General features: G+C 43.8%; 1 protein-coding gene across 1 annotated transcript in view; it reads left to right on the top strand.

The window, feature by feature from the left end:
- Csmd2 (CUB and Sushi multiple domains 2) overlaps positions 1-26,707 on the top strand; it is a 526,828-nt gene that overhangs the window by 272,370 nt on the left and 227,751 nt on the right. The window contains exons 8-12 of the mRNA XM_042684124.1: positions 1,443-1,530; positions 2,238-2,362; positions 10,069-10,190; positions 23,859-23,962; positions 24,529-24,641. Of these exons, the coding sequence (XP_042540058.1) occupies positions 1,443-1,530; positions 2,238-2,362; positions 10,069-10,190; positions 23,859-23,962; positions 24,529-24,641 (552 nt within the window). The remainder of the gene's footprint in view (positions 1-1,442; positions 1,531-2,237; positions 2,363-10,068; positions 10,191-23,858; positions 23,963-24,528; positions 24,642-26,707) is intronic.

Here is a 26,707-nt window from a genome sequence, read left to right as displayed (position 1 = left end):
CTTATCCCTCCTACTCTGGCCATGGCCACACTGAGCAACCCTAAGTTCCGTTTCTATGTCTCCATCTCACTTTTCATGGCTGACTGTCTGCCTTTGTCCCTCTGTCCCCATGTGCCCAAATCCTACCTCTTCACAAGGTCCACATTGAGTGTGATCTCCTCTGGGCCCTTTCATATTTCTTCCAGCACCACAGGAGGGGTCTTCCTCTAAGCGTCTCTGTACCAGTATCCTTCATCACTTCCCTTCCATGATCCTTTCCATATTTCATTCCTTCCCTGAAGACAGTGATCCTATCTACCCTTGACATTTCCCATGTTTTCCAGAAGAAGGCATTGTATGCAATAGGTATTCAATGAATTATTGTTTTGTGCCCATGTGAAGGAATGCGTGAGAGAGAGCAAGAATGGGTGATGGAGAACTTTGCTCACATTATGGGACATAGAGTGGAAGGGGAGGGATGTGGGTAAGTTCAAGAACTGTTGCTGCAGATGCCATGTAAGCCCTCATCCAGATTTTGCTATTGGGATCATGGGACTGGTGAGTCCTGGAATGGAACTCTTGTCAGGCCACCGCCCTAGCCCCAGCTCCTGGCCACCCTCCAAGCCAGGAATCTAGAGATGTGAAGGATTGATTCCATTAGCAGGAGCATCTGAGAACAATGGCCAGGCAGGGAATGGAGGGCCCACCCTCTGCACTGTATGTGTGTATCCGCCGCCCCAGAACCAAGCTCTGCTCTGCCCTATACAACTAGTTGTGTGGTGTTTATAAATGAATGGGATCTGTTGTTGTTGGGTGCGAGAGCTTCAAACCTCCTGCCAGAACCACAGTCGCCATCTCTGCTCTGTGCCCTTGGGCCTCTGCGTTGGGTGGAATGTGGAAGGTGTGCTCCAGTTACCGCTTATTCTGACTTGACAAGTGTCTGATGGGAAGAGGGTCTTCAAAAGAAACATCTGCATTTGAGCTAAAGTCCCTGCTTTGAACTTCAAACTGCAGCTTTCTTTTACATTCTTTACCGTTTCTGATCATGTATCCACCTTTTATTTAACTTTCTTTGAATCATCTCTCCATTCGGGATTGGGGCTGGAGGGGTTCATCTCATCTAGTCTCCACTCCCGAATCTGAAGCACAGGGTGAGGAGGTCACAAGGGGCTATGGACGGTTTACCGCTGGCCACTGGTGTGGGATGAGGAATGAGGAGTGCCATGGGGTCGGGAAGTCTCACTGAATTTCATTTGGATGTGGGGTTTCGGGTTGTCAAGAGCAGCTCCCCACCTTGCATTCTTAGGAAAGTCCAGTCCAGTCGTCTCCAGTCACTCCACAGAGTCCCAGTGGAGCAGGGTCTCATTCCGTCTCTGCCTCCACCTCCCACCCTGAAACACAGTACTGGCTGATGTCTTCCTGTGACTATCCATCATTGTATGTGCTGTCTTTTTGCCTTGTAGTAACTCAGGTTGGTGTGTCCCAAGGACATAATATGTGTCCAGACCCTGGCATACCTGAAAGGGGCAAAAGACTAGGCACAGATTTCAGGTAAGAGCTATGTGACAACTTTTTCTGATTGCAACAAGGGTGGGGTGGCCTGGTTGTGGGGAGGACAGGGAGTAGACTTTTTGATAGGATATGAAGAGCACGGTATGGAGACAGGAAGTGCCCCTGGCTGGGAAAGACCCGTGGTCTTTGATTATCTCTCCTGATCCAGTGCTTGGAAAGATGCCCATACCATATCTGGGAGTGAAAGTATACTGAAAACTTCCAGAGTTACCCAGAAAACCTAGATAGCCAGGGATGAAAGGGCTGACGTATTAGCAGGCAGCTCACTCCTGCTATCATCTAGGAGCCCTAGGACCCTGGAAGAGGATGTGTTTTGCAATGTTTCAAACTATTAAGGCATCTCCCCATAATCCTCCATTTTCACATCATTTATGGATATCATTTACCTACTCTTCACTGCCCTAATTGATACTTATCTTAGAGAATTGCTATTTGCTCACAAAGTCACCTTTTAACTCAATCCAAAAACCATTAGTGATCCAAAGAAAAGAGAAGATGAAGAGCAGATGCTCTATGAAGAGCATCTGCAGATGCTCTGAATTTTCGTGGAGGATTTAAATCCTAAGCAGTAAGCAGAGATTAAAGGTCAGAAGCAGAAATAATAATCCCCATGGGGCTAGTTTGAGGAATCAGGAAGGACTTGGTGCAGGCAGGGCTGGGGCTCACAGACATCCCTTGTCTCCCAGGTTAGGATCCAGTGTCCAGTTTACCTGCAACGAGGGCTACGACCTGCAAGGGTCCAAGCGGATCACCTGTATGAAAGTGAGCGACATGTTTGCAGCCTGGAGCGACCACAGGCCAGTCTGCCGAGGTAAGGGTGCCCCAGAGAAGGGCTGGGCATGCAGATCAAAACCTGCTCCTATAACCTGAAGCCTAGACTCCTATTCAAGCTGACTCACCTTGCTCCCTCATTGCTCCTCAGTCCTCATGTCCTGTGTTTCTTGGCTGACATTGATTTGACATATTCTCTATATAAATTCCTTGACCAGGATGAGAACATACAGGTAGAGAGACCTTGACTCTTTCCTGCATGAACTCCACAGTCTGATGAGAGAGGTATCCATGAAGCAGGTTACTAACTTGTTGCACAAAAACATTACAGCCACCTAAATAGGAAAGGAAACCACCCTTTATACTGTCACCTTGAGTCCCTCCATTAGAACACAGACACATACGCATACACATGTATGTATGCATGTATATATGTGTGTATGTATACATGTACTCATATATGTGTGTGTCTATAGATAAATATGTATCTATCCATTTATAGATGTTTTATACACTATCTATAGATAGATAGACAGAGCTCTTGAATTAATTAGAGCTGGCTTTAAACCACATTCCAATCTCAGCCTCTTGAATAGCTAGGATTTCAGACATGAGTCACTAGTACCTGGCTGCCCTTGGTTCTTGGCTCACACTTTACAATGTCCTGGGCCAACAGGTCAAAAGACTTCTCTGTGGATTTCTTCCTATCTCATACTTGGGCATCTTGTTCTCAAGGCCCCTGCCACTCACATTTCCACGTAGTACATAAACCAAAGATAAACTGGCTTTGCCTCCACTACCCCCTCCAGACAATTAGAAAGCAGAGCCTAAATGTAACTCTTCATTGAGGCCAGACTGCAGCTGCTTCTGCAGCAGCTTCAGTGGAGAATCCCCATTCCCATTCCCCTGGGCATGAGCAAAGAGACACCACTCAAGCACCAGGCTGTTAGATGGCCTTACCCTTAAAAAGCTAAAGAAGGTATATCACCTACTCTAAAGTTGCATTCTGGATCCTTCCAACTAAGCAAATTCCTTGCCTTCCTCTAAGGACATACATCAAGATGAAATTCATGCAGAGTAAGAACAGTCCAGGAAAGAGAACAGATCATTATTGTATTGACAAATGTACAGTGTTAGAGCTGGAACTTGCTCCCTTTTAAAAATGTACCAATAGGGAATCTGGAATTCCAGAGGATCATGAAAATATCATTCAAATAAGCTTTAGATTTATTTGTCCTCAACCTAATTTTGAAGTGTCCGTGATTTGTGGTTTATAAGGAAACTTACATTTCTGTTCATATTAACTGCATTATTCCAGGATTCTACAGAGAAAATGTTATTTTTTGTAATCAAGCAAACAAAAGAATTCTTAGTGTTATTCTAAGCAATTGGGCAAAGCATTTATTTTCCCTGGCCCTATTTTCTTACCTACAAATGTAGTTAATTGTACCTACCCTACACTTCTCATTTTCAATATGAAGATTGTATACAGTTGTGGATATGTCAACATTTTATGAATTGGCAAGTATTAGAAGGAAGAAAGATGTCTTGGAGTTGGAATATGAGTTGTACAGGGTGAGGACTTCACTTCAGTCATACTTAGAACAGGGCCTGACACATGGTAGTGCTTTAATAATGTGTTGAATGAGTGATTAAATGAATGAATAATTGAAGAGCATACCTCTCTGAGCCAAGCCGTCAGCCTTGTAGAGAAACTTAGAATTATACAGTCTGAGGACAAAGGGATCCCTAGCCAATCTGTCCTTTCAAAATTCCTTTCAAGAAGCAAGAACAGCAGTGCCTTTAGGCAGTGGTAGAATCTGATCCCACTCATCAAGACCTTCTCCTCTGAAGAAATTGTTTTTAGTAATAGTAGCTGTTAACATGAACATGCCTAGGGTGGAGGAAGTACTGTCGTATTTTGGAAGGAAGGTCATCATTGAATAATATACTCTTCTTTTTCTCTAAATATATTGTATGCCTCACGCAGACTATCTCCAAGTAATTTTGACCCAGTAGACTGAATTCTCTGCTATACTTCCACTAAGCATTGAGCTAAGTTTATTTTTTTAATCTGTTATCATATTCTATCATCTGCCACTGGGGAAGAGGGTAGGGATGGGGAAAATCACAGTTCAAATCCCGCCATCATCATATTTTAGCCAAGTATCTTTAGGTCAGTTTCTTCTCTGGAGCTCTCTCCTCTCTTTGTTTTCTCATCTGCTAAATTGAAGTAATACTAGGATACTACTTGGTGACATCATTTTAAGAACCAGAGGAGCCAGTGAACTTGAAAGTGACCCAGACCTGTAGAAGTGATGTTCATGTAACCTACGATGCTGCCATTCATGCTATTCAGCTTAAATTGCTGCATATGTGGTATCTAGCTTAAACCACAGAGCCAACTGCAGCTTCTAGAGGCTATGGGTTCTCCCAGAAACCATTGTCTATCTAATTCTATGGCCATCCCATGGCTTAGGAGTCAATAGACCAATCTGGACCACAGTTTTGCCATTTATTAGCTGGCTGGCCCAGGAAGGCTTCTGATCTTTTTTAGATGCCAGGGCCTTGGCCTTGTTAGTGAAGGGAGAACAGAAAGCCTGCTCAACCTGCTGACGTAATGTGTAAACGGTCATGTTGCAGATTGCCAGCAGCAGCTCAGGCACAGGCATCCACTGGTGATCTTTGGCCTCTCAGCACAGCTTGGCCCTCCTGCCCTCCATCCTTCTGTCACTTTGCTCCCACAAGCCGCTATGAGACAGACAGACAAAAGGCCAAGGCTCCTGGGTTGGACTTGGCTGATCTGTCCTGAGCTTCCCTACAGGCCAAGGGCTGAGCTCCCTATTAGATACAAAGGTCTCTTCATTTTGGTAGCCATTAATGTTTTTCTTTAATTTTTTTTGTTTTTAATTAAATGGAATCTCTTCTAATTGTGATTTTCATAGGAGAACTTAGGCAGACCCCCATTTAAGCAATAAAAAGGAACAAAAGTCTTTCAATTATAAGTTGCTCTACTGAAAGGCAGGTTACCAAAAGATCACCTTCTAAAAAGCATTTGGCCACCATACAGAGTGGTATTATTTTTTCCTCTAATGCATTTAAAATATGATTTGGTTTTAAGTATTCATTTTTCCTCACACAATTAATTCTCCTAAAATGTGAGGCCTGGCAAATGAGAGGTTCTCAATAAATGAGGGCCACCTGAATGAATCAGAAATGGAAATGAATGGATATGGAACCACACCCTCAGTTTGGAATATAAAATTAGGTACACGTGGCCCTTCCTTTTCTTTATCTCCCATCAGAAGAAATAAGCTTCCAACATAACGTTTGGTGATGCAGAGCACTAGAGCACTCATTCTGTTACAGCCCTAGGCAGAGGCCGGATGGTACAATGCAGGGTTTTCCTATGGTGCCCAGTGCTTGCTCATACGCTTTTGCAGAAGCCTGGTCAATAAAATAATACAAGTGGAGCTTCTCTGGTTGAAGTAGAGGCAGGAGACTTGGGTCCCTCTCCGCCTTTTCTCATCACTGTCAGCAGGCCCTCTACCCAGGTAACACTGAGCTCTTGGTTCATGGTTGGCAAACCACTGGTTTAACAAAGAAGACAAAAACCAGCCCCAGATAAGGTACTTACAGATACTTGTTTACAAGGTCAGTAATTAACGCAAACCCATATATTATCTTTTTGCTTCGTAGTTAAATATGACTGTGTGTGTATGTGGTATTGTCATCTGGAAGATACTTCTTTCTTATGGAAGACATGGGGTTCAGAGACCTAAGTTCAAGGTCCACCTTTGTTATTAATAAACCATAGGACACAGAATCCGTAATTGAAAAACTCTGAATCTTTCTGGTCTATGAAATGGGAGTAGGACATGAAAACATGGACACAAACTTGGTTGGTGAAATGCTAAGACCAGTATAGGTGATTGTTTTCCTACTTGGTGGCCTTCACCAGGCTGACATCCTGTACCTTCCCCTTTAAATGCTATTGTTGTCTACATTTTCTCTTTCTCTCTCTCCTCTTCTGCCCTCTCCTGCCATCTATTCTCACTTCTCTCCTCTCCTTTTCCCTCCTCCTGTTGTCTCCTCTTCTCTTTTCTTCCCTCCCTTCTTATCCCCTTTCCCTTTTTCTCCTCCGTTCCTCTCCTCTCTTATCTCTTCTCTCCCCTCCATTCCCTTTCCATCCCCTCCTCTCTTTTTTTCTTCTCATCTCTTTCCTCTTCTATCCCATCTTTTCTGTCCACTTGGTAGGGATGACTAATGGCACTGAAATACATGCCCCATCCCCAATATTGTCCATAAGTCCCTTACCTACATATTCTAATGACACATCTCACATTTATTAAGCTATTTATGCTCATATGAAGCATTACGCAAAGTGCTTCCATGTTCATACTTTCTTAGGAGACATGGGACAATAACTATGTGTCTTCAAGTGTCTTCAAGGCAGCTTATTAGAGGAAAAAGAAGTTACTTGGGGAGAATTTGCCAGAAAGTGCTCAGACTTAGGAGCCTTGGTGTGTCTAAGTTGGATAAAGACAGAACTCAGACACCAATATTTAGTGTTAGTGGATTGAATATGAGTTCTGGGCTTCAATGAACCTTTGTGTAAAGAAGTGTTGACTAGAGGTTGGGGGACAGGATTTTCCACTGCAGAGTAGCCTGGGGAGGGAGGGACTGGTTTCTTTAGAGGTAGGAATTGGAGCAAGGAGTTCTGGAGATGTGGCAAATACAAGTAGGTTTGTTCACCTTAGAATGAGTGGTGGGAAGATGGTTCCAAAGGACCACAGGCAGGGAACTAGGGAGGTCAGTTGTTCGAGAAGGAAGAGGAGGCAACCTGCATTGTGGTAGAAATGATTTGGGGAGAAGCTAGGAGATGGGAGGTACTTGCATGCCTCTAACACATGGAACATTCCCTTCTTTGGTACCAAGCTGCTTCATTGCCAGAACTGGCTGTGGATCCATGGGCATTGCTGTGGTTCTGTGGGACACAGTCTCCTGTGGCATGGCCCAGTCATGTCCACAGGAGAAATGGGAAGTCTCACAGAACCCAAACATAGAAGGACTCAGAGAAGTCTCTCCTGAAAGCTATCTAAGAGACCCTGATAGGAAAGGGCAAATAGAGAAACTCGGAGATGTGTACATGTATTCATTCATTCATACCATGTCTGAGCACCTCCCATGTTCTCAGCTTTTGTGGGTTGCAGCAAAGAGCTCTCCATCAGTTGATGGGGTTCCACAAACTGATGCGGGGAAGGTAGGAGTGTGAGGGAGTCTCTGTCTTCAGCATCCGTTTTCTTGCCCAGACAGCAGTGGGGAAAAAAAAAGTAGCTAATGCTCCACTCAGAACCTATTTTAAGGTACTCTGGGCTAACAATCTGCAGATTGTAATATTTTAATTAAACCCTTCCAAGCCCTTAAAGTGGTAAATGCCTTTTTGACCTGTTCTCTCTAATTACCTCCAGCATGTCTCAACAGACTGCAAATACCATCTAATTCTTGGAAACAAGTTCAGGATAAGTTGAATCTGAAGCTGAGGGTTTTGGCAGCAAAATCTTAACTTTCTAGAATCTGGAAAGTGCAGCTGGTGGAGATTTATAAGGATTCTCTGCAGGACTAGAAACTTGGGTCTGCAGCTCCTCTTTGCAAAGGTTTGGTGTTTGAAGTCATATCCTCATTTTTTTGGTAATGTCAGACTTAAATGCAAACAGAGGGAAAAGCATATGCAAAGAAGCTCCTTTACCTTGAGAGAAATATTGAGCCCAGAGAATAGGAGTGAAGATAGCATTGAGCCTGGGACCCCTTTTGTTGAATATTGACACTGTCTTAGGCTTTGGACTGAGTCTGCCCATCCATCATTTCATGAAATCCCATCACCACCACACGTCAGTGAGGTGCTATCATTCTCACGATTTGCCAAATGAAGAATAATATCTGAGATGTTTTCCAACTAACACTAGGTAGATTTAAAACCCAGGAGGCTAAATTGGTAAGCCTTAACAATGCCACACCCCCTGAGGACCCAGATAGATCAGCATGATCTATGGCTCTATAATCCTGGGTTTCTCAGCACAGAATTAGTGGAGCAACCAGTTGAATCTGAGGTAAGTTAGGGAGCATGTCAAAACTCCATTCCATCAATATTGGAGCTCAGGATAGGGGAAGAAAAGGATCCTGAAGGTTCAGACACCAGAATGATCCTCTCTTAAAAGGTAGTGAACAAAAAACAGGAGAGAACAATTCTGACGCAAAGCCCCTTGTAAATACCCCTGTGGCACACTGTCTGTGCTTGGTCATGGATGGCCTCAGGCTTGCCTCTGCTCTGGCCAGGGCAGTTCAGGTAAACACTGTCTGTGCTTGGTCATGGATGGCCTCAGGCTTGCCTCTGCTCTGGCCAGGGCAGTTCAGGTAAATGAAGCCCAGACATTTTTCTCTTTCCATGTTCTTCCTGGCCATATTAGGCACTTCAGAAGTGTTAGAATGAATGAATAAGTGTAGGAACAAGTGCCTGAAGTAAGAAGAGGTCCAGGAGCTGTGAAGCCTGCTTCCCAGACCCTCCTGGACAGGGCTCTTGGGGAAAAAAGTTTGCCATAGCTTTGTCGCCAAGTGGAGAGGCGCTTCCAAGGTATTTGGGTTCATCAGCAGAAACCAGGTTTGACATGCATTTCATTTTATATACTTAGGCCCGTTGGGTTTGCTTACTCTTTCTTTACTTGGCCTACTATTAGGATAAATTGCCATGTGGGCAGCAACAGGAGACTCATGGAGCCCTTTATTAAAAGAACTGCTCACTAACATTGAAGAATGAAGTGGCTAGGACAGGAACAGGAGTTCTTTAAAGGAAGCAAACACCTAAATACAATGTAGTACCTTAACTGTGATCAATCACTACTTAATCTAATTAGTTTAGAAGCTATTTTAAAGAGCTTAATTAGATTAAGCTGTGATTGATAACACTTTATATCTACTTGAGTAGAGCACCTCTTCTAATTCACCTTAAGTCTTCATGCTTCCAGTCAAAAGCCTGTTTCAGGCATGAGCAGCTTGTGGAGAAGGATATGGGAAACACTGGAATAGCACAGTATCATCCTGGTTGCTAGTCCTGGTTGCTGAGTTGAAGCCTTGGTGATTTCATTGGTCCCAAGAATTTGGGAATCCCAAGGGGTGGCTTTGACAAGGACGTCCTGAGATTCTCCTTAAGGAGGCTTGTGAGGCTGTAGAGGAAGGGACTGAACTGGCAAGAGGTCAGACTCCTGGGCTGGCAGATAGAGGAGTACAAACAGGGAAGCAGAAGCAGGTTAGCAGAGCAAGGAACAGGCTGCTTAGCAGGTCTGTAGGCACCTGAGACCCACCTAGTTGTAAGGCAGGGGTGAATGAATGGTGGTGTCTAAACCCTGTTGGTGAAGACAGCTGCTTTATTGCGATGGAGTTGGGAGTGTGAGGGTAGAGTTCTGGGTATGGGAGGTGGGGCATTGGCTTAAGGGATTCCTTAGCTCTCCTTGGAAACTCACAATAGGACATCAGGGCAGGGTATATAGACCTGCCTGCTCTATCCCTGTGCTCCAGGCATTGTGAATTCCCACTGAGCATGCTGGGAGCTGTAAGGGAAGGAAGAAGGAGGCAGGTCACTTCCTGCAGTGAGGCTGGACACATTCTGTCTCCTATGGGCTTAGAGAAGAGGTAGGAATGGGAACCAGAGGTGGTCTAAACTGAAAGGCATGTCTTATCTCCTCTCTATAGCTCGAATGTGTGATGCCCACCTTCGAGGCCCCTCAGGCATCATCACCTCCCCCAATTTCCCCATTCAGTATGACAACAATGCACACTGTGTGTGGATCATCACAGCGCTCAACCCTGCCAAGGTAAGCTGGGATGGATGGGGAGGGTCCTGTGGGCAGCTTGGGGGTAATTCATCTACAGAGTTTTTCAAACCCTACCTGGTGCTGTAGCTTCTGTGAAGACCATTCCTTTAAAATGGCTTTTATTAAAAGTAAAGAAATAAAAACATATTTATAAAATATTACCAAGGTATAGTAGTGTTGCCAATAAAGTAAACACCCATGTACCCATCACCTGGGAAAGGGAAAAAGGAAACATAGTGACCTCAGTGATGTATGTTTATTCTATTCTATGTGCGATCCAAGTTAACAACTACCACTGATGTACTACCTTCACTTTCCATTTTATTTCCCATTTATCTTCATAACCCTAAACATGTGTCGGTTGCACATAGTTGTGCTTCATATAAATATAATCATGTTGTATGTACTGTATTCTAAATCAGATTCACTCTGTGGTGTGTATAGTTTTACACTATTATGTGTATCTTTGTAACATCTTTATTTCCTCTTTAGTTTTGTTGTTGTTGTTTGTTTCTGTATCTTTTGTTCTCGCTTTCAAGTTTTACAGCAAGGTCTACAACAAACTATTTGAATCTTCATCTTCAATTATATCTAAACTACAAATCAATTGGAGAACATACATCTTTATGATACTTAGTCTATGATTTTCATATACGTCTCTGCTTGCGTAGAGCTTCATTCATGGCTTTGATTAGCTTCTACAATTTTGTTTTGCCATTACAAATGCCATATATGTTTATTTCTAAATAGCTATATGTCTTATTGCTATTATAAGTCATATATTTTTAACTGTGTCTCCTACTTGTTTCTTGATGTTACTTAGAGATGTGATTTTGTATTTTGATTTGTATATATTACATCTTTTTGATTTCTTTATGTCTATATAGATAAGTTACTAGCTTCAAAGGATGATCATTTTGTTTCTTCCTTTCCTATCAGTGTACCTTTCACTTTCTTGCCTCACTCATAATAGTAGAGTTGTAGTACGGTCAAGTCATTGATGGTAGGCATTATTTTATGTGCTGTCCCTAAGCTGCCTTCCCATACCTAGGGTGAATATTTTTTTTTCAGTTTCCATCACTGCTTCATCTTTCAGCCATTAATGGTTTAGAAATGCATTTGATTTTCCAGACACTGAATTTCTCTACCCTGCTGATAGTGATTAAAAAGCTTGTAATTGCACAACTTTGGCCTTGATAGTTTGGTGGAATTTTTCAGCAGAACTGTCTTACTCTGGTGTTTTCTTTGTTGGAAGATTTAGACTGTATGCTTAATAAATGTAATGACTAAAAGATAGTTTAGGCCATCTGAAAATTGACTTGAGTACATTTTACTATGTTTTCACAACTAGAATAAAGTTGTACATACTATTCCAGATTTATGATTCTTACTATTAGTGTGTTTCTCTTTCCTTTTTAATTTCTCATTTTTTATATCAGTATTGTTAGAACTTGCACATTTGTTAGTCTTTTCAATGAACTAGTTGCTGTACCTTATAATTATTTTCATGCTTTCTGCTTTTTATTATTTCCTTCCTTCTGGGTCATTTGGGTTTTTCTTCCTCTAGCATCTTAATTTTGCATACTCAAGCCATCATTTTTTAATCCTATTTAAACAGCTAAAACTACACATTTTCCTCTGAGAACTACCTTGACTATACTTCTTGACCTTTTTTTTTCTTTTTTCTTTCTTTGGTGCTTACAGGGACTCAGGAAGGCACTTTACTACTACTCAAGTCAGGCCACCAGCCCTTTTATATATCAGTTATTTTTAAATAAGATTTCACATTTATGACCTGGCTAGCCTGGACTATGATATTCCTTCCTAGACTTTCCAAATAGCTAAGATAATAAGCATGGTTCACTACACCCAGGTTTGTTTTATTTGTTAAGATGGAGTCTCATGAATTAGAACTATGATCCTCCAAATCTCAGCTCCTTGAGTAAAACACCACACCAAGCACTACAGATTTTTATACACAGTACTTCTATTAAAGTGTTTATTTCCCCCTGAATTTTACTTACATTTTCTCAGAGCTGAGGTTCATCCTCTCCAGCCCTGGGGGGGCATATTTTTTTCAATTTCCATCACTGCTTCATCTTTCAGCCATGAATGGTTTAGAAGTACATATGAGTTTCCCAACAATGAATTTCTCTTTCTGTTAGTGATTATAAAGCTGGTAGTTATAGAACCCTGTTTATTTTATATAAATAGGACTTTATTGGGATGTTCTTTTTGGAGCAGAAATGGTCATTTTCACCTGTATTTTATACATACTTGACAAAACATGGGGTATTTTGTAGCTTTGTATAAATAGTTATAGTATACATGTGTGTGTATATATACATTCATCATATATATTAACTTGTTAAAGAAGTACTTTTATATCTTTTCTATGGTCACTGATTTTTGTCTTCTTGATCTATCCATTTCAGAAGGAGGAGTATTAAAACCTACCACTGTAATAGCACATTTGTCTCTTAGTCTTTGGAAGTTCTGCTGACTTTTACATTATATATTTTGAGACTCTTACTAGGACATATAAGTTGAAAATTATATATTTTCCTATTATTTCAGCTGGTCCTCTTTTATCTATGGTAATATTTTTCACATTAAAGATTTTTTTCCAAATAGCTGCTACATTCATTTCTTGTGATCCTTAATAAATCTTTGCTATTCTCTTACTATGATCTCTTTGCTTCCTTATGCTTTATATGTGCTTTGTGCATGGCTGGATAACTTAGTGTTTTTTTTAATTGGTGTGTGTGTGTGTGTGTGTGTGTGTGTGTGTGTGTGTGTGTGTGTGTGTGTGTTTGCTGCTACTGGGGTTTGAACTCAGGGCCTTGCGCTGACTTGATTCACTCCAAGCTGTTTCTTTACTCCTTGAGTCACACCTCCAGTTCTGGATTTTTTGATGATTAATTGGAGATAAGGGTACTATGTCCTTTTTTCTCCTGTGCTGGCTTTGAATCTCAATCCTCAAATCTCAGCTTCCTTAATAGCTAGGATTACAAATGTGAGACACCAGCATCCAGTATGGCTGGATTTTTTTTTAAATCCAGTCTCTTCATTAGAGAACTCAGCACATTATTTCTCTTCTTTCAGGGTTACAATAAAAATATCCTAGAAATATTAATATGTATAATTCAACATTAATTTTGTGTTTTCCTGAAAAATTCAAGGATTTTTACACACCATGACCTTAATTTCCCACTATACTATGAGATGTGTGTATTCGTATGCGTATATGTATATGTGTATATTTTCATGCTACTGCACTCTTCACAAATTATAGTTTTGTTTAATGAAGCTAATGTCTATTCAGACAGTCACATATTTACCAGGGTTTTTTTTTTTTGTCTGTCATTCTTTTTTCCATATCTGTCCTACTCTTGGGAATATCCTTACTGCTCAAAGCACATGATTTTGAAGTTTTGTTTTTTGGGGGGGTTTTGTTTTTGTTTTTTTGTTGTTGATGGCAAGCTTTCTCAATTCTCATTACTTAAAGCTCCCCCTACCATCTACCTCATTCTTGAAAGAACACCAGTGTTCCCTGGATATTTGACTGGGCTGATGGTAATGTTCTATGCACGTGGAGATGTTGTTCCAACATCGTCCAGCTCCCATTGTCTCTGTCAGTCCTTTGGGTGATGAGTGCATTTCCACGCCGTTCTTTGTCCCCTATATTCTACAGTTTCACTGGCAGGTCTAGGTGTAGGTTTTTTTTTTTAATTCATTCTTCTTAAATTCATTAATCTTTTCAACTGTATCAGTGGTGATTTTCATCAGTGTGTGAAAATGCTGCTTTTCTTTTATTCTTTCTCTTCTCCCAGAAGTCTTATCTTTCTCATCTTGTTTTCTGTTTCATAGCTCCTCTTATGTTTTCTCTCCTCTCTCTTCCCATTCACTTATTCTCTATTCAGCTACATCTAACATTTGCTAAATTTAGTTGCTGAAGATTTATTTTAGTTTCAACTGTAATTTTTCATCTCTTAAGTCCTACTTTATTCTTTGTCAAATGTTCTTGGTCATATTTTATAGTCCCTTACTCTTTAACCATAGATCTTTGCTTAATTTCTTGATTATATAAAACATAATGATTTTCCATTTTGAGTTAATGCCAGTATCTGAAGTCTTTGCTGGTATGATTCTATGGTCTGTTTTTCCCTTTCATGTCTCCCAATAATATGTTCTCTTCCTTGCTGTGTAATTTTTTTACTTTGGGGTATCTTTGGTCATAAACTGTGGAGATTCTTAGACACCTGGGTAGATGGTGGTAGAGATGGTAGCTGCTTCCAGAGAAAATGTACATTTGCTTCTGCCTTGTGCTAGAGCAGGGTCAGCCTAACCCTCTCAAACTAACTTCTTAGTATAAAGATTTTAAACTACCCAATGACATGAAGGCCTGAACCCCTGTGGAGACCCACTTCTGGGTACAGAGCCTCAGCAGAAGTTTTGTTTTCTAACTCAGTTTCAAGGTCCACCTTGACTCAGCCTCTAGTTCACCCACAGCATAGCAATGGGAAGTAAGAGGCAGACAGATTGCCTTCCAGCTCCAGCCAGCCTGCTTTATTCAGGGGGGCCTTATAAAGTCCTGACTTTGGGTTCCTGTCCTCTTCTCCACCAGAGAGACCCAAGGCAGCTTTATGCTCTGAGTTACAGAGCTTTATGTTCTGGACTCTGAATGTTTTCCATTATGTTAATTTTCTCTGACTTTTGTAACAAAAATCCACAGCAGGTGTTTGGCATAAACAATAGACATTCATTTACTTCCCAGTTCTGGAGGCTAGAAGTCATGATCAAGGTGCTGGCAAGTTTGGTTTCTGGTAAGGGCTGTCTTACTGCCTTCAGATGGCCATCTGCACTCTGTGTCCTCCAGTGCCCTTTCTGTGTGCTCAGGGCACAAGCGAGTTTTCATGAGGCTCCTACTCCACAGAGTTCCTGGGCTCCTCCTCTACTCATAAGGTCTCCTGGCCACTCTCATTAGGGACCCAGATTCATGACCCCATTTAACTTTAATAGCCTCCCTCCAAATTGAATCATCCAGTCCACTTGGGCTGCAGCACAGGAATTTGAGGGAGAATAATGCAGTCTATAGTACTACTTTGTTTTTTAAAAGGGCTTTTTATTTTTAAATTTTACCCAACAGCTCAAAATCCTTTGGTTCAAGTGCCATAGTTAAGGAAACACAACTGCTCAGCACTGCATTTTACAAAGAAAGACTTATTCTCATTGTATAAAACTTATAAAACTGTTTTTTGGTCACATTCATGCAGGAGGGATGGAGGGTAGACCAGAAGAAGGACTGACTAACATAAACTTAGTAAATTATGGACCTAAGGGCTAACTTGAAATCTTCACAAACATTTATCTCCCCTTCCTTCTGAACTTGAAGGTATGATATACAGGGGAATGTGCTCCAGTCCTACATTTTTGGGCAAACAATCTGATAGATGCCCGTAGGTCTAGACTTGTCCATTGTGTGGTCATTGATCCCATATTGGCCCCTGTACATAAGTTCTGTGTGCCATAGCAGCCTAGGCTTTAGAAGCAAATCCCTCTGACAGGCACACCCCAGATGCAGAAGCCTGTCCGTACATCTTTGTACATCCTGGGAGTGGGGTTTCAGGAAATACTGAGGTAGTCCAGACGGTCCCAGAGAGCCTCATTCTGATAGTCAGGAGAGAAGCCAAGAAACACTCATAAGAGAAAGCTAGAAGGCGTAAGCTGTAATAACGAAGTCTAGGTCAAAAGCATAGAAACTTCTGCTTGTATATAGTGGGGGAGCAGATTCTGAGATCCTTCCTCATTTCAGGTGACTGGTTCACAGGGGAGACACAAATGGGTCCTGTGTCACTTGACCCTAGGGTATCTCCTTCAGCAAAAAAGCATAGTCTCTCAAAGATCACTATGTTTATGAGATGAATATTCATTGGTTCATAGACTGTAAATATAGTCTCTACCCTTGAGGGTGAAATGAACATTCTTTGGTTCATTGACTTCAAATAAAACCTCTTCTAGGGAGGAGCTCAGAGGAGTGAAGACAGGCCTGTAAATAAAAACTAAAAGTACCAACAAGGCCTAATGAGGATGGAAGGAAAACCCACTAACTGGAAGGTCAAGGGAGTTTTTCATAAGAGGTAATATTTGAGCAGGAACTTGCAGGATGAAACCAGTATCTCAACCTGGGCACACATGCAAAGGCACTGAGGTTTGGGAAAGCCTCTTAAGAACTGTAAAGAATTTAATATGACTAGACCAATATGACTAGAGCAAAGCCAGAAAGGGCAGCAGGATCCAGATCATGATGAGCCTGTGTGCTTGGCAAAGACAATGGGATTCTGTCTTGGAACAGAAGATTTTAAGACTAATAGTTCGACTGTTATTAATAACAAGAATAGTTTTTATAGTATGTCTCTCTCCTGTGTTAACCACTGAGCTAATCCCTCTGGACAAATGGCTTGAATTCCTTCTCTTAGTAGCACCGTGGATTAGGTTCTAACAGTCCAGTTTGATTGATGAAGATCCAGTTGGTGGATAGGTAAAAGTCTGGAGCAATCATAGCACAGAAACAGTAAGTGGCCAGGCTGGGATTCAAACCCAGTCTTTGTGTCTCTGATTCCCTCATACTTAGCACTGTGCTGTGCTGTGCTTCTGGATAAACCTGGGCCTCAGAGACGGGAAGCACTGGGACTAGCAGCCTTAGAATGGGCGGGAAGGGTAAAGGTCATGCTGTCTTCTGAAGCCAAGCCACAGCCCCAAAGTCTTAAGTTTTTAAAAGATGCCCTGGGAGAGCAACAACGGGTAGCAGACTAAAGCATCACTCCAGTAGGAAGACTGTGACCATCAACCAGGACTTTTGGAGACCTGGAGGAGCAGATAGATGAGAGTTCAGGGTTGAGATGGGATGTGGACGCTGAGTGTGGGGAAGGAAAAGGGTCTTACTCAGTGTTCTTAAGGGACTTCATGATGCCTGGCGTATGGTAGACACTTGGGGTAAGCCGGTGGGTGATGGCTCAGTGCTTTCTATCTTGAACCAATGGCGGCCCTTGGACATTTGTGCTATCTTATTTCTCACAACACTTATCTCATACTAGAGTGGACATTATATCTGCCTACATGACATTCCCCAATCTTGTCTGATGATCAGAAATACCTGGGAGCTAAAGACACTTATTTCCAAGCCTTTGTGGAGGTAACCTCTATTTTGGAGTCATTGCTTGGATCCTTCATTTTAAATAGTACCTCAATGGCTTTGATAAGCCAAGCTGTGGTCCCTAGCAAAGCAAGGGGGCTACCCACTGTGGGCCCTTTCAGATCTCTGTGGGGCCCACATGCTGTCCTCTATACCTTTTGTTCTCCAGGCAAGTTTCTATCCACTCTGGGAGATACAGTCTTACAGCCACTCTTCTGAGCAGCCTTTGGTGCCCACCAGGTCTTGGTCCTTGATCTGCTCTGCAGTATTCTCACAGCACCTTCTCTTTGTGTGCCCATCACATTGGGCAGTGTTTAGAATCTATTTCCCTTTGAGCACCCAAGACATGTGGCTTTGCATTTAATCTCTGCTCAGCAGAGGAGTTCCACAGAGGCTTTCATGCATCAATAAGGGATGGAGGAGGAGCTCCTGGATGTGTCTCCACCCACGTAGGGCTTGAGTCCTCCCCAGGATCTGGGGCCTCCCCTGGTTAGGGTCATTCAGCTCAGTCTCCCAAGGAAGGCAAGACAGATGATACTCCTGTGGTCAGAAGGGAAACCCAGACCTATGTCATCCCCCAACCTGTACACATCCATTGTTAATTTGTAGCTTCTCATCAGCTCTATGCTGAGGATCCAAGACAGGAAAGCTAATCCACCTTTGATAGAAAAGAAGATGAAGAAAGTGAAACAAGAAAGACAGAACAAAAGGGAGTGAGAATGAAGAAGGGAGGGAGGGAAGATAGAGATGGCATGGAGAGAAAGAAGAAAGAAAGCTCTTTCCTTGAAATTCAAAGCCAAAGATAATAGTGTTGTAATTACTCTCTGCTTGCAGATCACCAAGGCCACTCTACCCTCTATAGATTGGCAGAACTGAGAAACAACTCTACAGCCAAGAGATTACTGGCTAGTGCCAATCTCAGGAACACATTTGTTGGTCCATTGTCTCACTTGCTTATTCATCCAACAAACATTCACACTCAGACCTCTCCATTCTGGCCCCCTCCACACACACAGCCTCCACAGATTCCTTTATACATGTCACATCACAGGATGCCATTCCACCACCCCATGGCCTAGGTCCTAGTGTCCCTGCAAACCTTTCCTTGTTGCTAGGACATGCTCTGCTACCTCCTAGCCAAGATTGTGCTTGCCCTCCTCACATCTGCCCCATTCCTGAGCATCCTGTCTCAGCAATCATCACACTACCTTGTGTTCTGTATACCTTCATCCCCCCTTTCCTACTGTGACTCTTCCTCCAGACTAAGGCCTCTGAGAATGGCAGCTATGTTATGGACCTGACCCCTCCACCCTTCCCTCCCCCCCCATACAGAGCCTAGCACTTGGCAAATGTATACTATTGCATGGATTGCTGAATGAAGGAATGTCTAAGCCAGCCACTGAATGAATGAGGCAATGGCTGAATGGAACAGTCCACTGCTCTCAACATCATCAAATTGAATGAGGTCATGACTAAAGTTCCAGTAAGTTCCTAGCTTCTGGGAGAATTTGCTGTAGGCCCCTCTCCTGAGATCCCTAAAGATTCAGTCTTCAGCTCTGTTCCCAAAAGAGCCCAATCTACAGCCCATTGGGGACAGTGGGGTGAGGGTACATCCTCCTGGCCTTTGGCAGAGCAGGGGATGGACAGCAGAGGTCAGCCAGACTAAGAAGCTGTTATACAAAGGCCCTTATTACATAAAAACAGACTCTGTAGATCATCTTCCCTGTCCCTCCCTGCAGAAATTTCCCTGAGTTGTCAGATCTCTGGGAGCAACCTTGGGCACAGGCTGGCAGGACATGGAGGCCTGTCCTTGTGCTGATCCTGGACAGCAGGATCAGGAAGGGAGATGTTCCCCCAGAGACATGAGTACATCCTCCCTGGTCCCACTCCATCCTAGATGATTCTCAGGGCAAATAGCCATGTACTGAAAGGCCTGGTTTCCAGCCAACCCTCCCCCACCCACTCTTTGCCAAGAATATGGACTCAAGCTCCTGCCCTTGGACCTTGCACCAGCTCCCACCTAGGCTCTCTGCCTACAGTTTTCCCTTCACGCTGAGTCATAGCTGCCTATGAACTTGGCCATGATAACCAGGCTACTGGCTCTCACTGCTTGCCCCCTACGCAGATCACCTTCCTCTCCCTGCCTCAGCTGCCCTCCCTGCTTCCTTTTTCTCTGCTCAGCACTGCCTGTCCCAAGACTGCACCTTTGGCCACACTGCCAGGTCCAATGCACCCACCTCTCTCTCGAACCTTCCTTCCATCATTCTTTCTCTTCTGAGCAGCCTCAACACCTACCATCTGCACTGTTTCCTTGGCATTTCAATGCTGCACTGAATTTTCAGGCCATAACTTAGAGGAAGCAGCTCACTCAGTGCTTGGCACACATGGCAGGTGCTCTGTAATTATGCCCTGGGTGATGGGTTTGTTTATTCACTTATCTAATGGGTTTAAGTCGGGTGTCTGAGCTGTATACAAATGTGCCTCTATGACCATACCTGTTTCTCAGGCTGCTGTTTCTCCTGCCGCATAATGTGCTTTGAGAGCATGATTGATCTGCACATTAATTAATGAATCATTACAGGATCCTGTCCTTAAACAATGTCCACTGAAGGAGGAAAAAGAAAGTATGGGCTGCAGTACCTTGTGCTAGGGACTCTCCTGAAGCTGCAGCAGCAGCACTGTGTGCATTGAGCAGTCTTCTGGGCATTATGAACCCCTACATTACAGCCAGTGCTTTGAAGCGTGGTTCACATCCATGGCACTGCTAGCCAGTGATGCAAGTCATTTTATGGCTCTGAGTTCTGCCCTTCAAAGCAGTATTTATCCATTACAGGCCTAATAATCACACACTCCCTTTTTAGAGATGGTTTGGTGAGTGGTGTCCTCTGCCCTAGGTCTGCAAAAAGGGCCTGATGCAGTGACCATATGCAATCAGGTCCTCTCTTCCTGGCATTGTTCAGCCCTCCTCCTACAGAGGAAGATGTTCTGTGTTGAGCACATAGTCACTGCTGAGATCCAGCCACAGAGGTGGCTGGATGACTGAGCAGTGAGGTCACAGTCTTCTTGCCTGTGGACCTAAGGCCTTGCAGGATGATCTGATAATAACGGAGCCTGGCCTCTGGCTACCTGGGCAAGTGCCATTCTGCCACTTACTTATGGGAGCCTAGGCAAGCTACCTCACATCTCTGAGTCTGACAATCCAGCTTGTAGAATGTAAGTAATCACGGTACCTGACTGTAGTGAGTTTTATATGAGTTGATTTGTGGAAGGATCTCAGAACAGAGTTAAATTAACTTTATTGAAGGCATTAGCTCTTATAATGAAGAAATCTTACAGAAGACTACAATTAAGGGCTTCAAAGGATGTCCTAGCCCAGGAGATAGCAAGCTACGGACTTTTGACCAAATACAGATCATTGCTTTATTTTTGTAAATAAACTTCTATTGAAACACAGCCATGCCCATGCTGTGTGTGGTGGTGTTCATGCTAAGCCAACAGAGTAGAGAAGTTGCTATGGGGTATATATTATTCCCAAACTAGAAACTATTTTCAATCTGGCCCTTTACAGAAAAGGTTGGCCCACCTTTATTCTAGATGGTAACAATTGAAGAGAATCAAGGACATGGCAATACTGGGAATCAGGAAAGGTTTGGAAATTTTCTCTTGTTCTACATTAAATGTCTGGTATGCGCTTGGCACACTGACAGACATCAGTGGTTCACTGAAGCAGCGAGACCCAGTCCCGCCCTCTAGGACCTCATGGTATAGTGGAAGAACAAGCAAACAGATGGATCATAGTACCGTAGAGGAGGGGGAGGTAATGGTTAGGGAGGACCTCCCTCAAAGGCTGGCCAGCAAAAATGGCCACAAAGGAGCTCAAGGCCAGGAAGAATTTGCTAGGGAACAGTAGGGAAAAGGGAGACCTTAACTAATCCTGGTGTGTGACAAGGTGACCATGCTGATGCTAGGGGCTCAACGGGAAGCAGATGTGGAGGTCCCCGCTTTGTGTGTCAGGCTAGAACCTGCGACTCCTACATGGCTGGACCATGGATAGTCAGTGATTGAGCAAGTGATCCCATTAGCCAGCAGAGGACATTCTGGATAGAGGGGCCAAGGAATCCCCACCCTCTATGGGCAATTAAGTTCTATCTTGTCCTTACTAACCCAGCCCAGACTCTTATCTACTGCACACCAACATTTATGGACAGTTAAATTCCTACTCACTTATTATCCCAGGCCAGACTCTGCCTGCTGAAGATCTGCATCCTCCCTAGCCAGACCCTTGCTACAGCCCAGTAATTGGTCTCATGGCTTTCAGCCATTCCTCAGTGTGTATGCTTCTAAAGCACAACTCTCATGTCAGGCCATGTTTACAATTCTCCCATAATTCTCAGTTGACTTTAGGAGAAAACTCAAAATCCATTGTATGGCAGACAGCTTTTTATAATTTGTCTCCTCCTACTGTTCCCATATCTCCCTCACCTCCTCCTCACCTTCTCACTCGCTTAACCAACTCTGGCTTCATTAGAAGTCTGTGGGTAAGTCACACTGCTCCATGCCCCTGTTGTTAACTCCCCCTGGACTGCTTCCTACCCCACATGCATTTAACTCTGTTCATTTCATCTTCCATTCTTAGCCTGGGCTCAGTTTGCTCCAGGATGATCCTCCCAGCCAGTGACCTGTCTCCTTCCTCATGTGGACCTATACTCCTTCTGAAGGACTCCTGATATTCTGTCTGGAGTTGTTTCTTTCTGTGCATTCCAGGCTCGTGCAGCAGGGCTCTGTACACAGGGTACCAGGCTCACAGATGTGGATGGGGTCAGTTTGCTGACATACCCAAAGGCACCTGTGGGGTGAGACTTTGTTGGCATCCAGGCTGGGTGCTGTCCTATTTGATTGGGACAGAGATGTCTACAGAAATCATCAGTTGCAAACATTGGGTATCCATGAGAATTCTGTATTCCTTGGAGGTGTGGAGTAGAAAGCCAAGGAATACCTTCAGCCTCCCTATTAGTCAAGTGAAGGTTTCATTCGATTACAGTGGTCAAAAGAGACCAGATGACACATTAGAAGTGAGTGTCTATGTGTCCACCCTTTATAACTAGTACCACTCACTGCCCAGTTTCCCAAGGCAGAAACCTGCAAGTTATCCTAAATAGAGAAGTCTATTCCCATCCCAACTCTCACATCTATCCAGCCACGAAGCCCTGAATGCCTTCAAGAGCTGAGCTCCCCCATCCCACTACTGCGCCTCATCACTTACCTGCACGATACAACACCCTGATTCTACCTTACCGCTCACCTCACAGCTGCCAGTCAGTTGTGTATCATCAGCCAGCCCAGTGCTTTTGTCTCCCTGAGGGGAGAAACCCAGTTCTTTCAGGGGAGGGGTATGAGGTCTTCTGAGTTCAGCTCCACATGAACTGCTCTACCTCTGGACATTGAAAGTCACCTCCTTGCACTACAGGCCCAGCCATGTCATCCCCCAGAGCAGGACAATTGACAGGTGTGCCTGTTTGTCAATCTGCCATCATTAGACCCTCAACAATTCATTCTAGAATTGTCAGTCTCTGCCACAGCTAATGCTCTATATACCCAAGTCCTTCCAGACATCAGCGCTCTCTCTTTCTCTCTCTCTCTCTCTCTCTCTCTCTCTCTCTCTCTCTCTCTCTCTCTCTCTCTCTCTCTCTCACTCTCTCTCTCTCTCTCTCAGTTGTCCACTTTGGTCTGATAGAGTCTTCAGAATTCCCTCAAGTGCCACCATCATGAGTAATGTCACCTTCTTCCCCACTACAAGCTTCTCTGGACTCCATATCTACCATTATAACACCTGTCACCTGATCTTATGATTCTCCCATTCGCTTCTTAGATCCTCATTCTCATATAATGCAGGGACAGTGTCGAGATCACTGTGGAAATCCTACCCCTTAGCCTTGCAGATGGCAGATTGATTAGTTGATATTAAGGCAAATTAAGAGGGAGAAATCTTGTCAAAAAAAACCCTTCCAAATACATTCATGTCTTCAGTTAATACACCAACAAAAAGGGTAGAATAAAAGCAAGAGTATGAGAGGAGAGGCTAGCAAAACCTCCTGCCAGTCCCTGGGGGCAAAAAAAAAAGTTGAGATTCCACACATAGCCTGATATTGCTAACCAAGCCCACAGGGATCTCTGTGCATTAAAGCATGAAGGAAGGTTCCAGTCATCTTGCAGCTAGACAGATGTGTCTCTGCTCTTGCAGTGATGGCCAGTGGAATGGGCTAGCTATGAGCATCTTCAAAGACATCCAGGGCCCCAAAGATTGTATATCTTGGAGAGAAAGAGCTCACCCTCATCCAGGGAGTGTAGGTTGGGGTCATCACTGACACCCACCATACCTCAAGACATAGCCAGGGACATTTCTACCTTTCTGTGGATTTCTGGAGACTTCCCTACTGCCCCTACTAGCCCTAATGCTGTGCTTTCTTCCCCAGGTGATCAAGCTGGCTTTTGAGGAGTTTGATTTGGAGAGGGGCTATGACACCCTGACAGTTGGCGATGGTGGGCAGGATGGGGACCAGAAGACAGTTCTCTATATGTAAGTAAAATACTCTGTGTGATCTGGAGGCTGGGACAGCACATGGACCTTGGGTGGGGTAGAGTGTTAAGTCCTGCTTGGAATCTAGACCACATGCCACAGAGACAATGCCCTGTAGCCTCTTGGTTGTAGCAAAATCTTCACCAATCTCTACTCCAGCCAAGGGGAACAGAACCCTGGGCCTGGTCCTCTGAGAATACACATTTAAAGTGAACAGGCTGAGCAGTCCCTTAAGGACAGGGCACATGGCGGCTCCGTGCACATGCCTAGACACTTCCCCTTGGGTGTCTGCTTCTGTGCCCACACTGCTTCTGCCACATGTGGTAACTAAGGGCCACATTCTGGCACTCTGACCTTCCACTGAGACCAGGAAAGGGCTGTGCTAGCCTTCCCACATGCTCAGAACCATCCGGGATGTGGATGGCTTCAGAGACTCATGAACATACAGGCATAGTATTCTTGGCTGAGAAAAGCCAGTATGATGATGTAGTCTTTCTACTGTGGTATTTCTCTGCATTGGGCCTTTGCTCTCGCAGACAAGACTCTAAATCTCTCTCTCCCAACAGCCTGACAGGAACATCGGTCCCAGATCTCATTGTTAGCACCAACCACCAAATGTGGCTGCTCTTCCAGACAGATGGCAGTGGCAGCTCTCTGGGATTCAAAGCCTCCTATGAAGGTAACTGCTTAGAGACTTGGGGTTTGGATCTAGAGTCACAGAGCCTGGGTTCAGATCTTGGATCAGCCTTGTGCTGGCCTCCTTTTCTTAGGCACATTATTCAACTTCTCTGGGCTTTGCTCCCTTTGGTCAGTGGGTTAAGGATTATGTGGGATGAATCAGTTAAAATGTTTGGCTACTCAGTTTCATATGTATGTCTATTCTTTCCTCAACTCATACCTGGTTCATACAGCCTTTTGAGAGGCCCCATAACGTTTCTCAGCCTCACTACTAAGGACAGATATACATCCTTGTCAGTGGATTAGGGAGGATACAGGCAAGAGTCTTCCCCTTCTGGGAAGGAGCCTCAAAGAAACTGCAAATATAGGGCCCAAAAGGTGTTCCCACCATTGCCCTTCAAGAATCTCCAAACCTGTTAACCAATATCTGCTAGCAAAGAAAGAAGAGGCCATTCCATGTAGTTGTAAAGCCTCTGTTAGTTACCAAACACTAAACCAGCCCTAGAATAAGATGTGCCGGATCTAGGCCTTGCCCCAAGTGGCTTCTGCTTTCAAGTGAGAAAGAGAAAACAAATGAGTGTGAAAGCAAGATGGCAGCCCACTGGGAGCACAGAGCAGGAAGCAGACACCCTTTATCAAGAAAATCAGTAATAAGTCTTTAAGATGACTCTGACCACTGGAGAGACACGAGGGACAGGGAAAGGAAGTTATGCCTTCAGGGAGGCAGGCTCACACTGGTAGATCAAGGATTCCTCCTATACTAAAACCTATGCTGTTTCCAAATTGAGCACACAGGAGATGCTGAGACTGCCCTGACAAAGCACCCCAAACTGGTTTAAAACAACAGATACAGGTCCTTACCTGGTTTACAAGGTGTGAGTCTGACATCCAAGTATCAGTAAGGCATGTCCACTCTGAGTATCTTTTAATGCCTCATCCTCGGGTCTCCCTTAGCTTATAGCTGTGTCTCTCCATTCTTTTTGTTAACACAAACATACCTGCATTTCTCTCTTCCCTCTTATTCTAAGGGCACCAGCCTACCTCATCTTAACTTGATTATATCTGCAAAGACTATTTCCAAATGATCCTGGAGGTAGGATTTCAGTATATCTTTTGGAGAGGAAAGACACACAATTCAATGCATGACAGGAGGCTAGGTCGAATGTCCAACACTAATATTATCATATCATGATGTCTCCCAGGGTAAAGATGGCAGTTTTATTGTTCCAAGAGAAGGGAACCTGTGTCTAAATAAGGCAGAGCAGGAGACAGAAAACTTAATGGGTGACGAATCTAGTCCTGTCACTTTCCAACTCTGTGGCAGGCCATGCAACCTTTCTGGACTGTTTCTTCATCTGCAAAAGAGAGAAATCTCTAAAGATAGAAACATGTGAGAATGAGAACTGTTGAAAAGTGAACACTCAAGGCAGCAAGTAACAGCACATAGGCCCTTCACGGAATGGGCTGTCCTGGTACTTAAAGATCTACCTGTGCAGTTCTAAGGCCATGCAAAGAGCCCCAGACAGGAAGTCATCAGTCCTTATTTCAGATCTAGCTCTGTCACTCACTACTTTGGAAATGGGAATGGATTTGGGTTAAAAAAAATTGTAAGATTCGGGGCTGGGAAGGTGGCTCAGTGGTAGAGCACTTGCCTTGCATGCCTGAGGCTGGGTTCGATTCCTCAGCACCACATAAGCAGAAAAAAAAAGCCAGAAGTGGCGCTGTGGCTCAAGTGGTAGAGCGCTAGCCTTGAGCTGAAGAGCTAAGGGACAGCGCCCAGGCCCAGAGTTCAGGCTCCACGTCCGGACCCAAAAAAAAAAAAAAATTGTAAGATTCCTCCCGTTTCTGAAAAATCTGTGAATGTTCATTCAGCAGCAAATGTTCTCAGACATGGAGAGGGATGATGGGTGTCATCCACTTGCCTGTAATTGGTCCATTTTGGCCAGTGGTTTTAATAGAACACAAACAGCTTGAGCCTGAACAACATGAGCATACCAGTCAGCAGACAATGCAGACAAGCCTGGAAGTGGAGGGGGGAGCTATTAACTAAATTAATAGGATACAATG

This window comes from Dipodomys spectabilis, unplaced genomic scaffold (genome assembly GCF_019054845.1).
Source record: "Dipodomys spectabilis isolate Male_0828 unplaced genomic scaffold, ASM1905484v1 ptg000002l, whole genome shotgun sequence".
Lineage (NCBI taxonomy): Eukaryota > Metazoa > Chordata > Mammalia > Rodentia > Heteromyidae > Dipodomys > Dipodomys spectabilis.
This window is presented reverse-complemented; position numbering and strand designations above follow the sequence as displayed.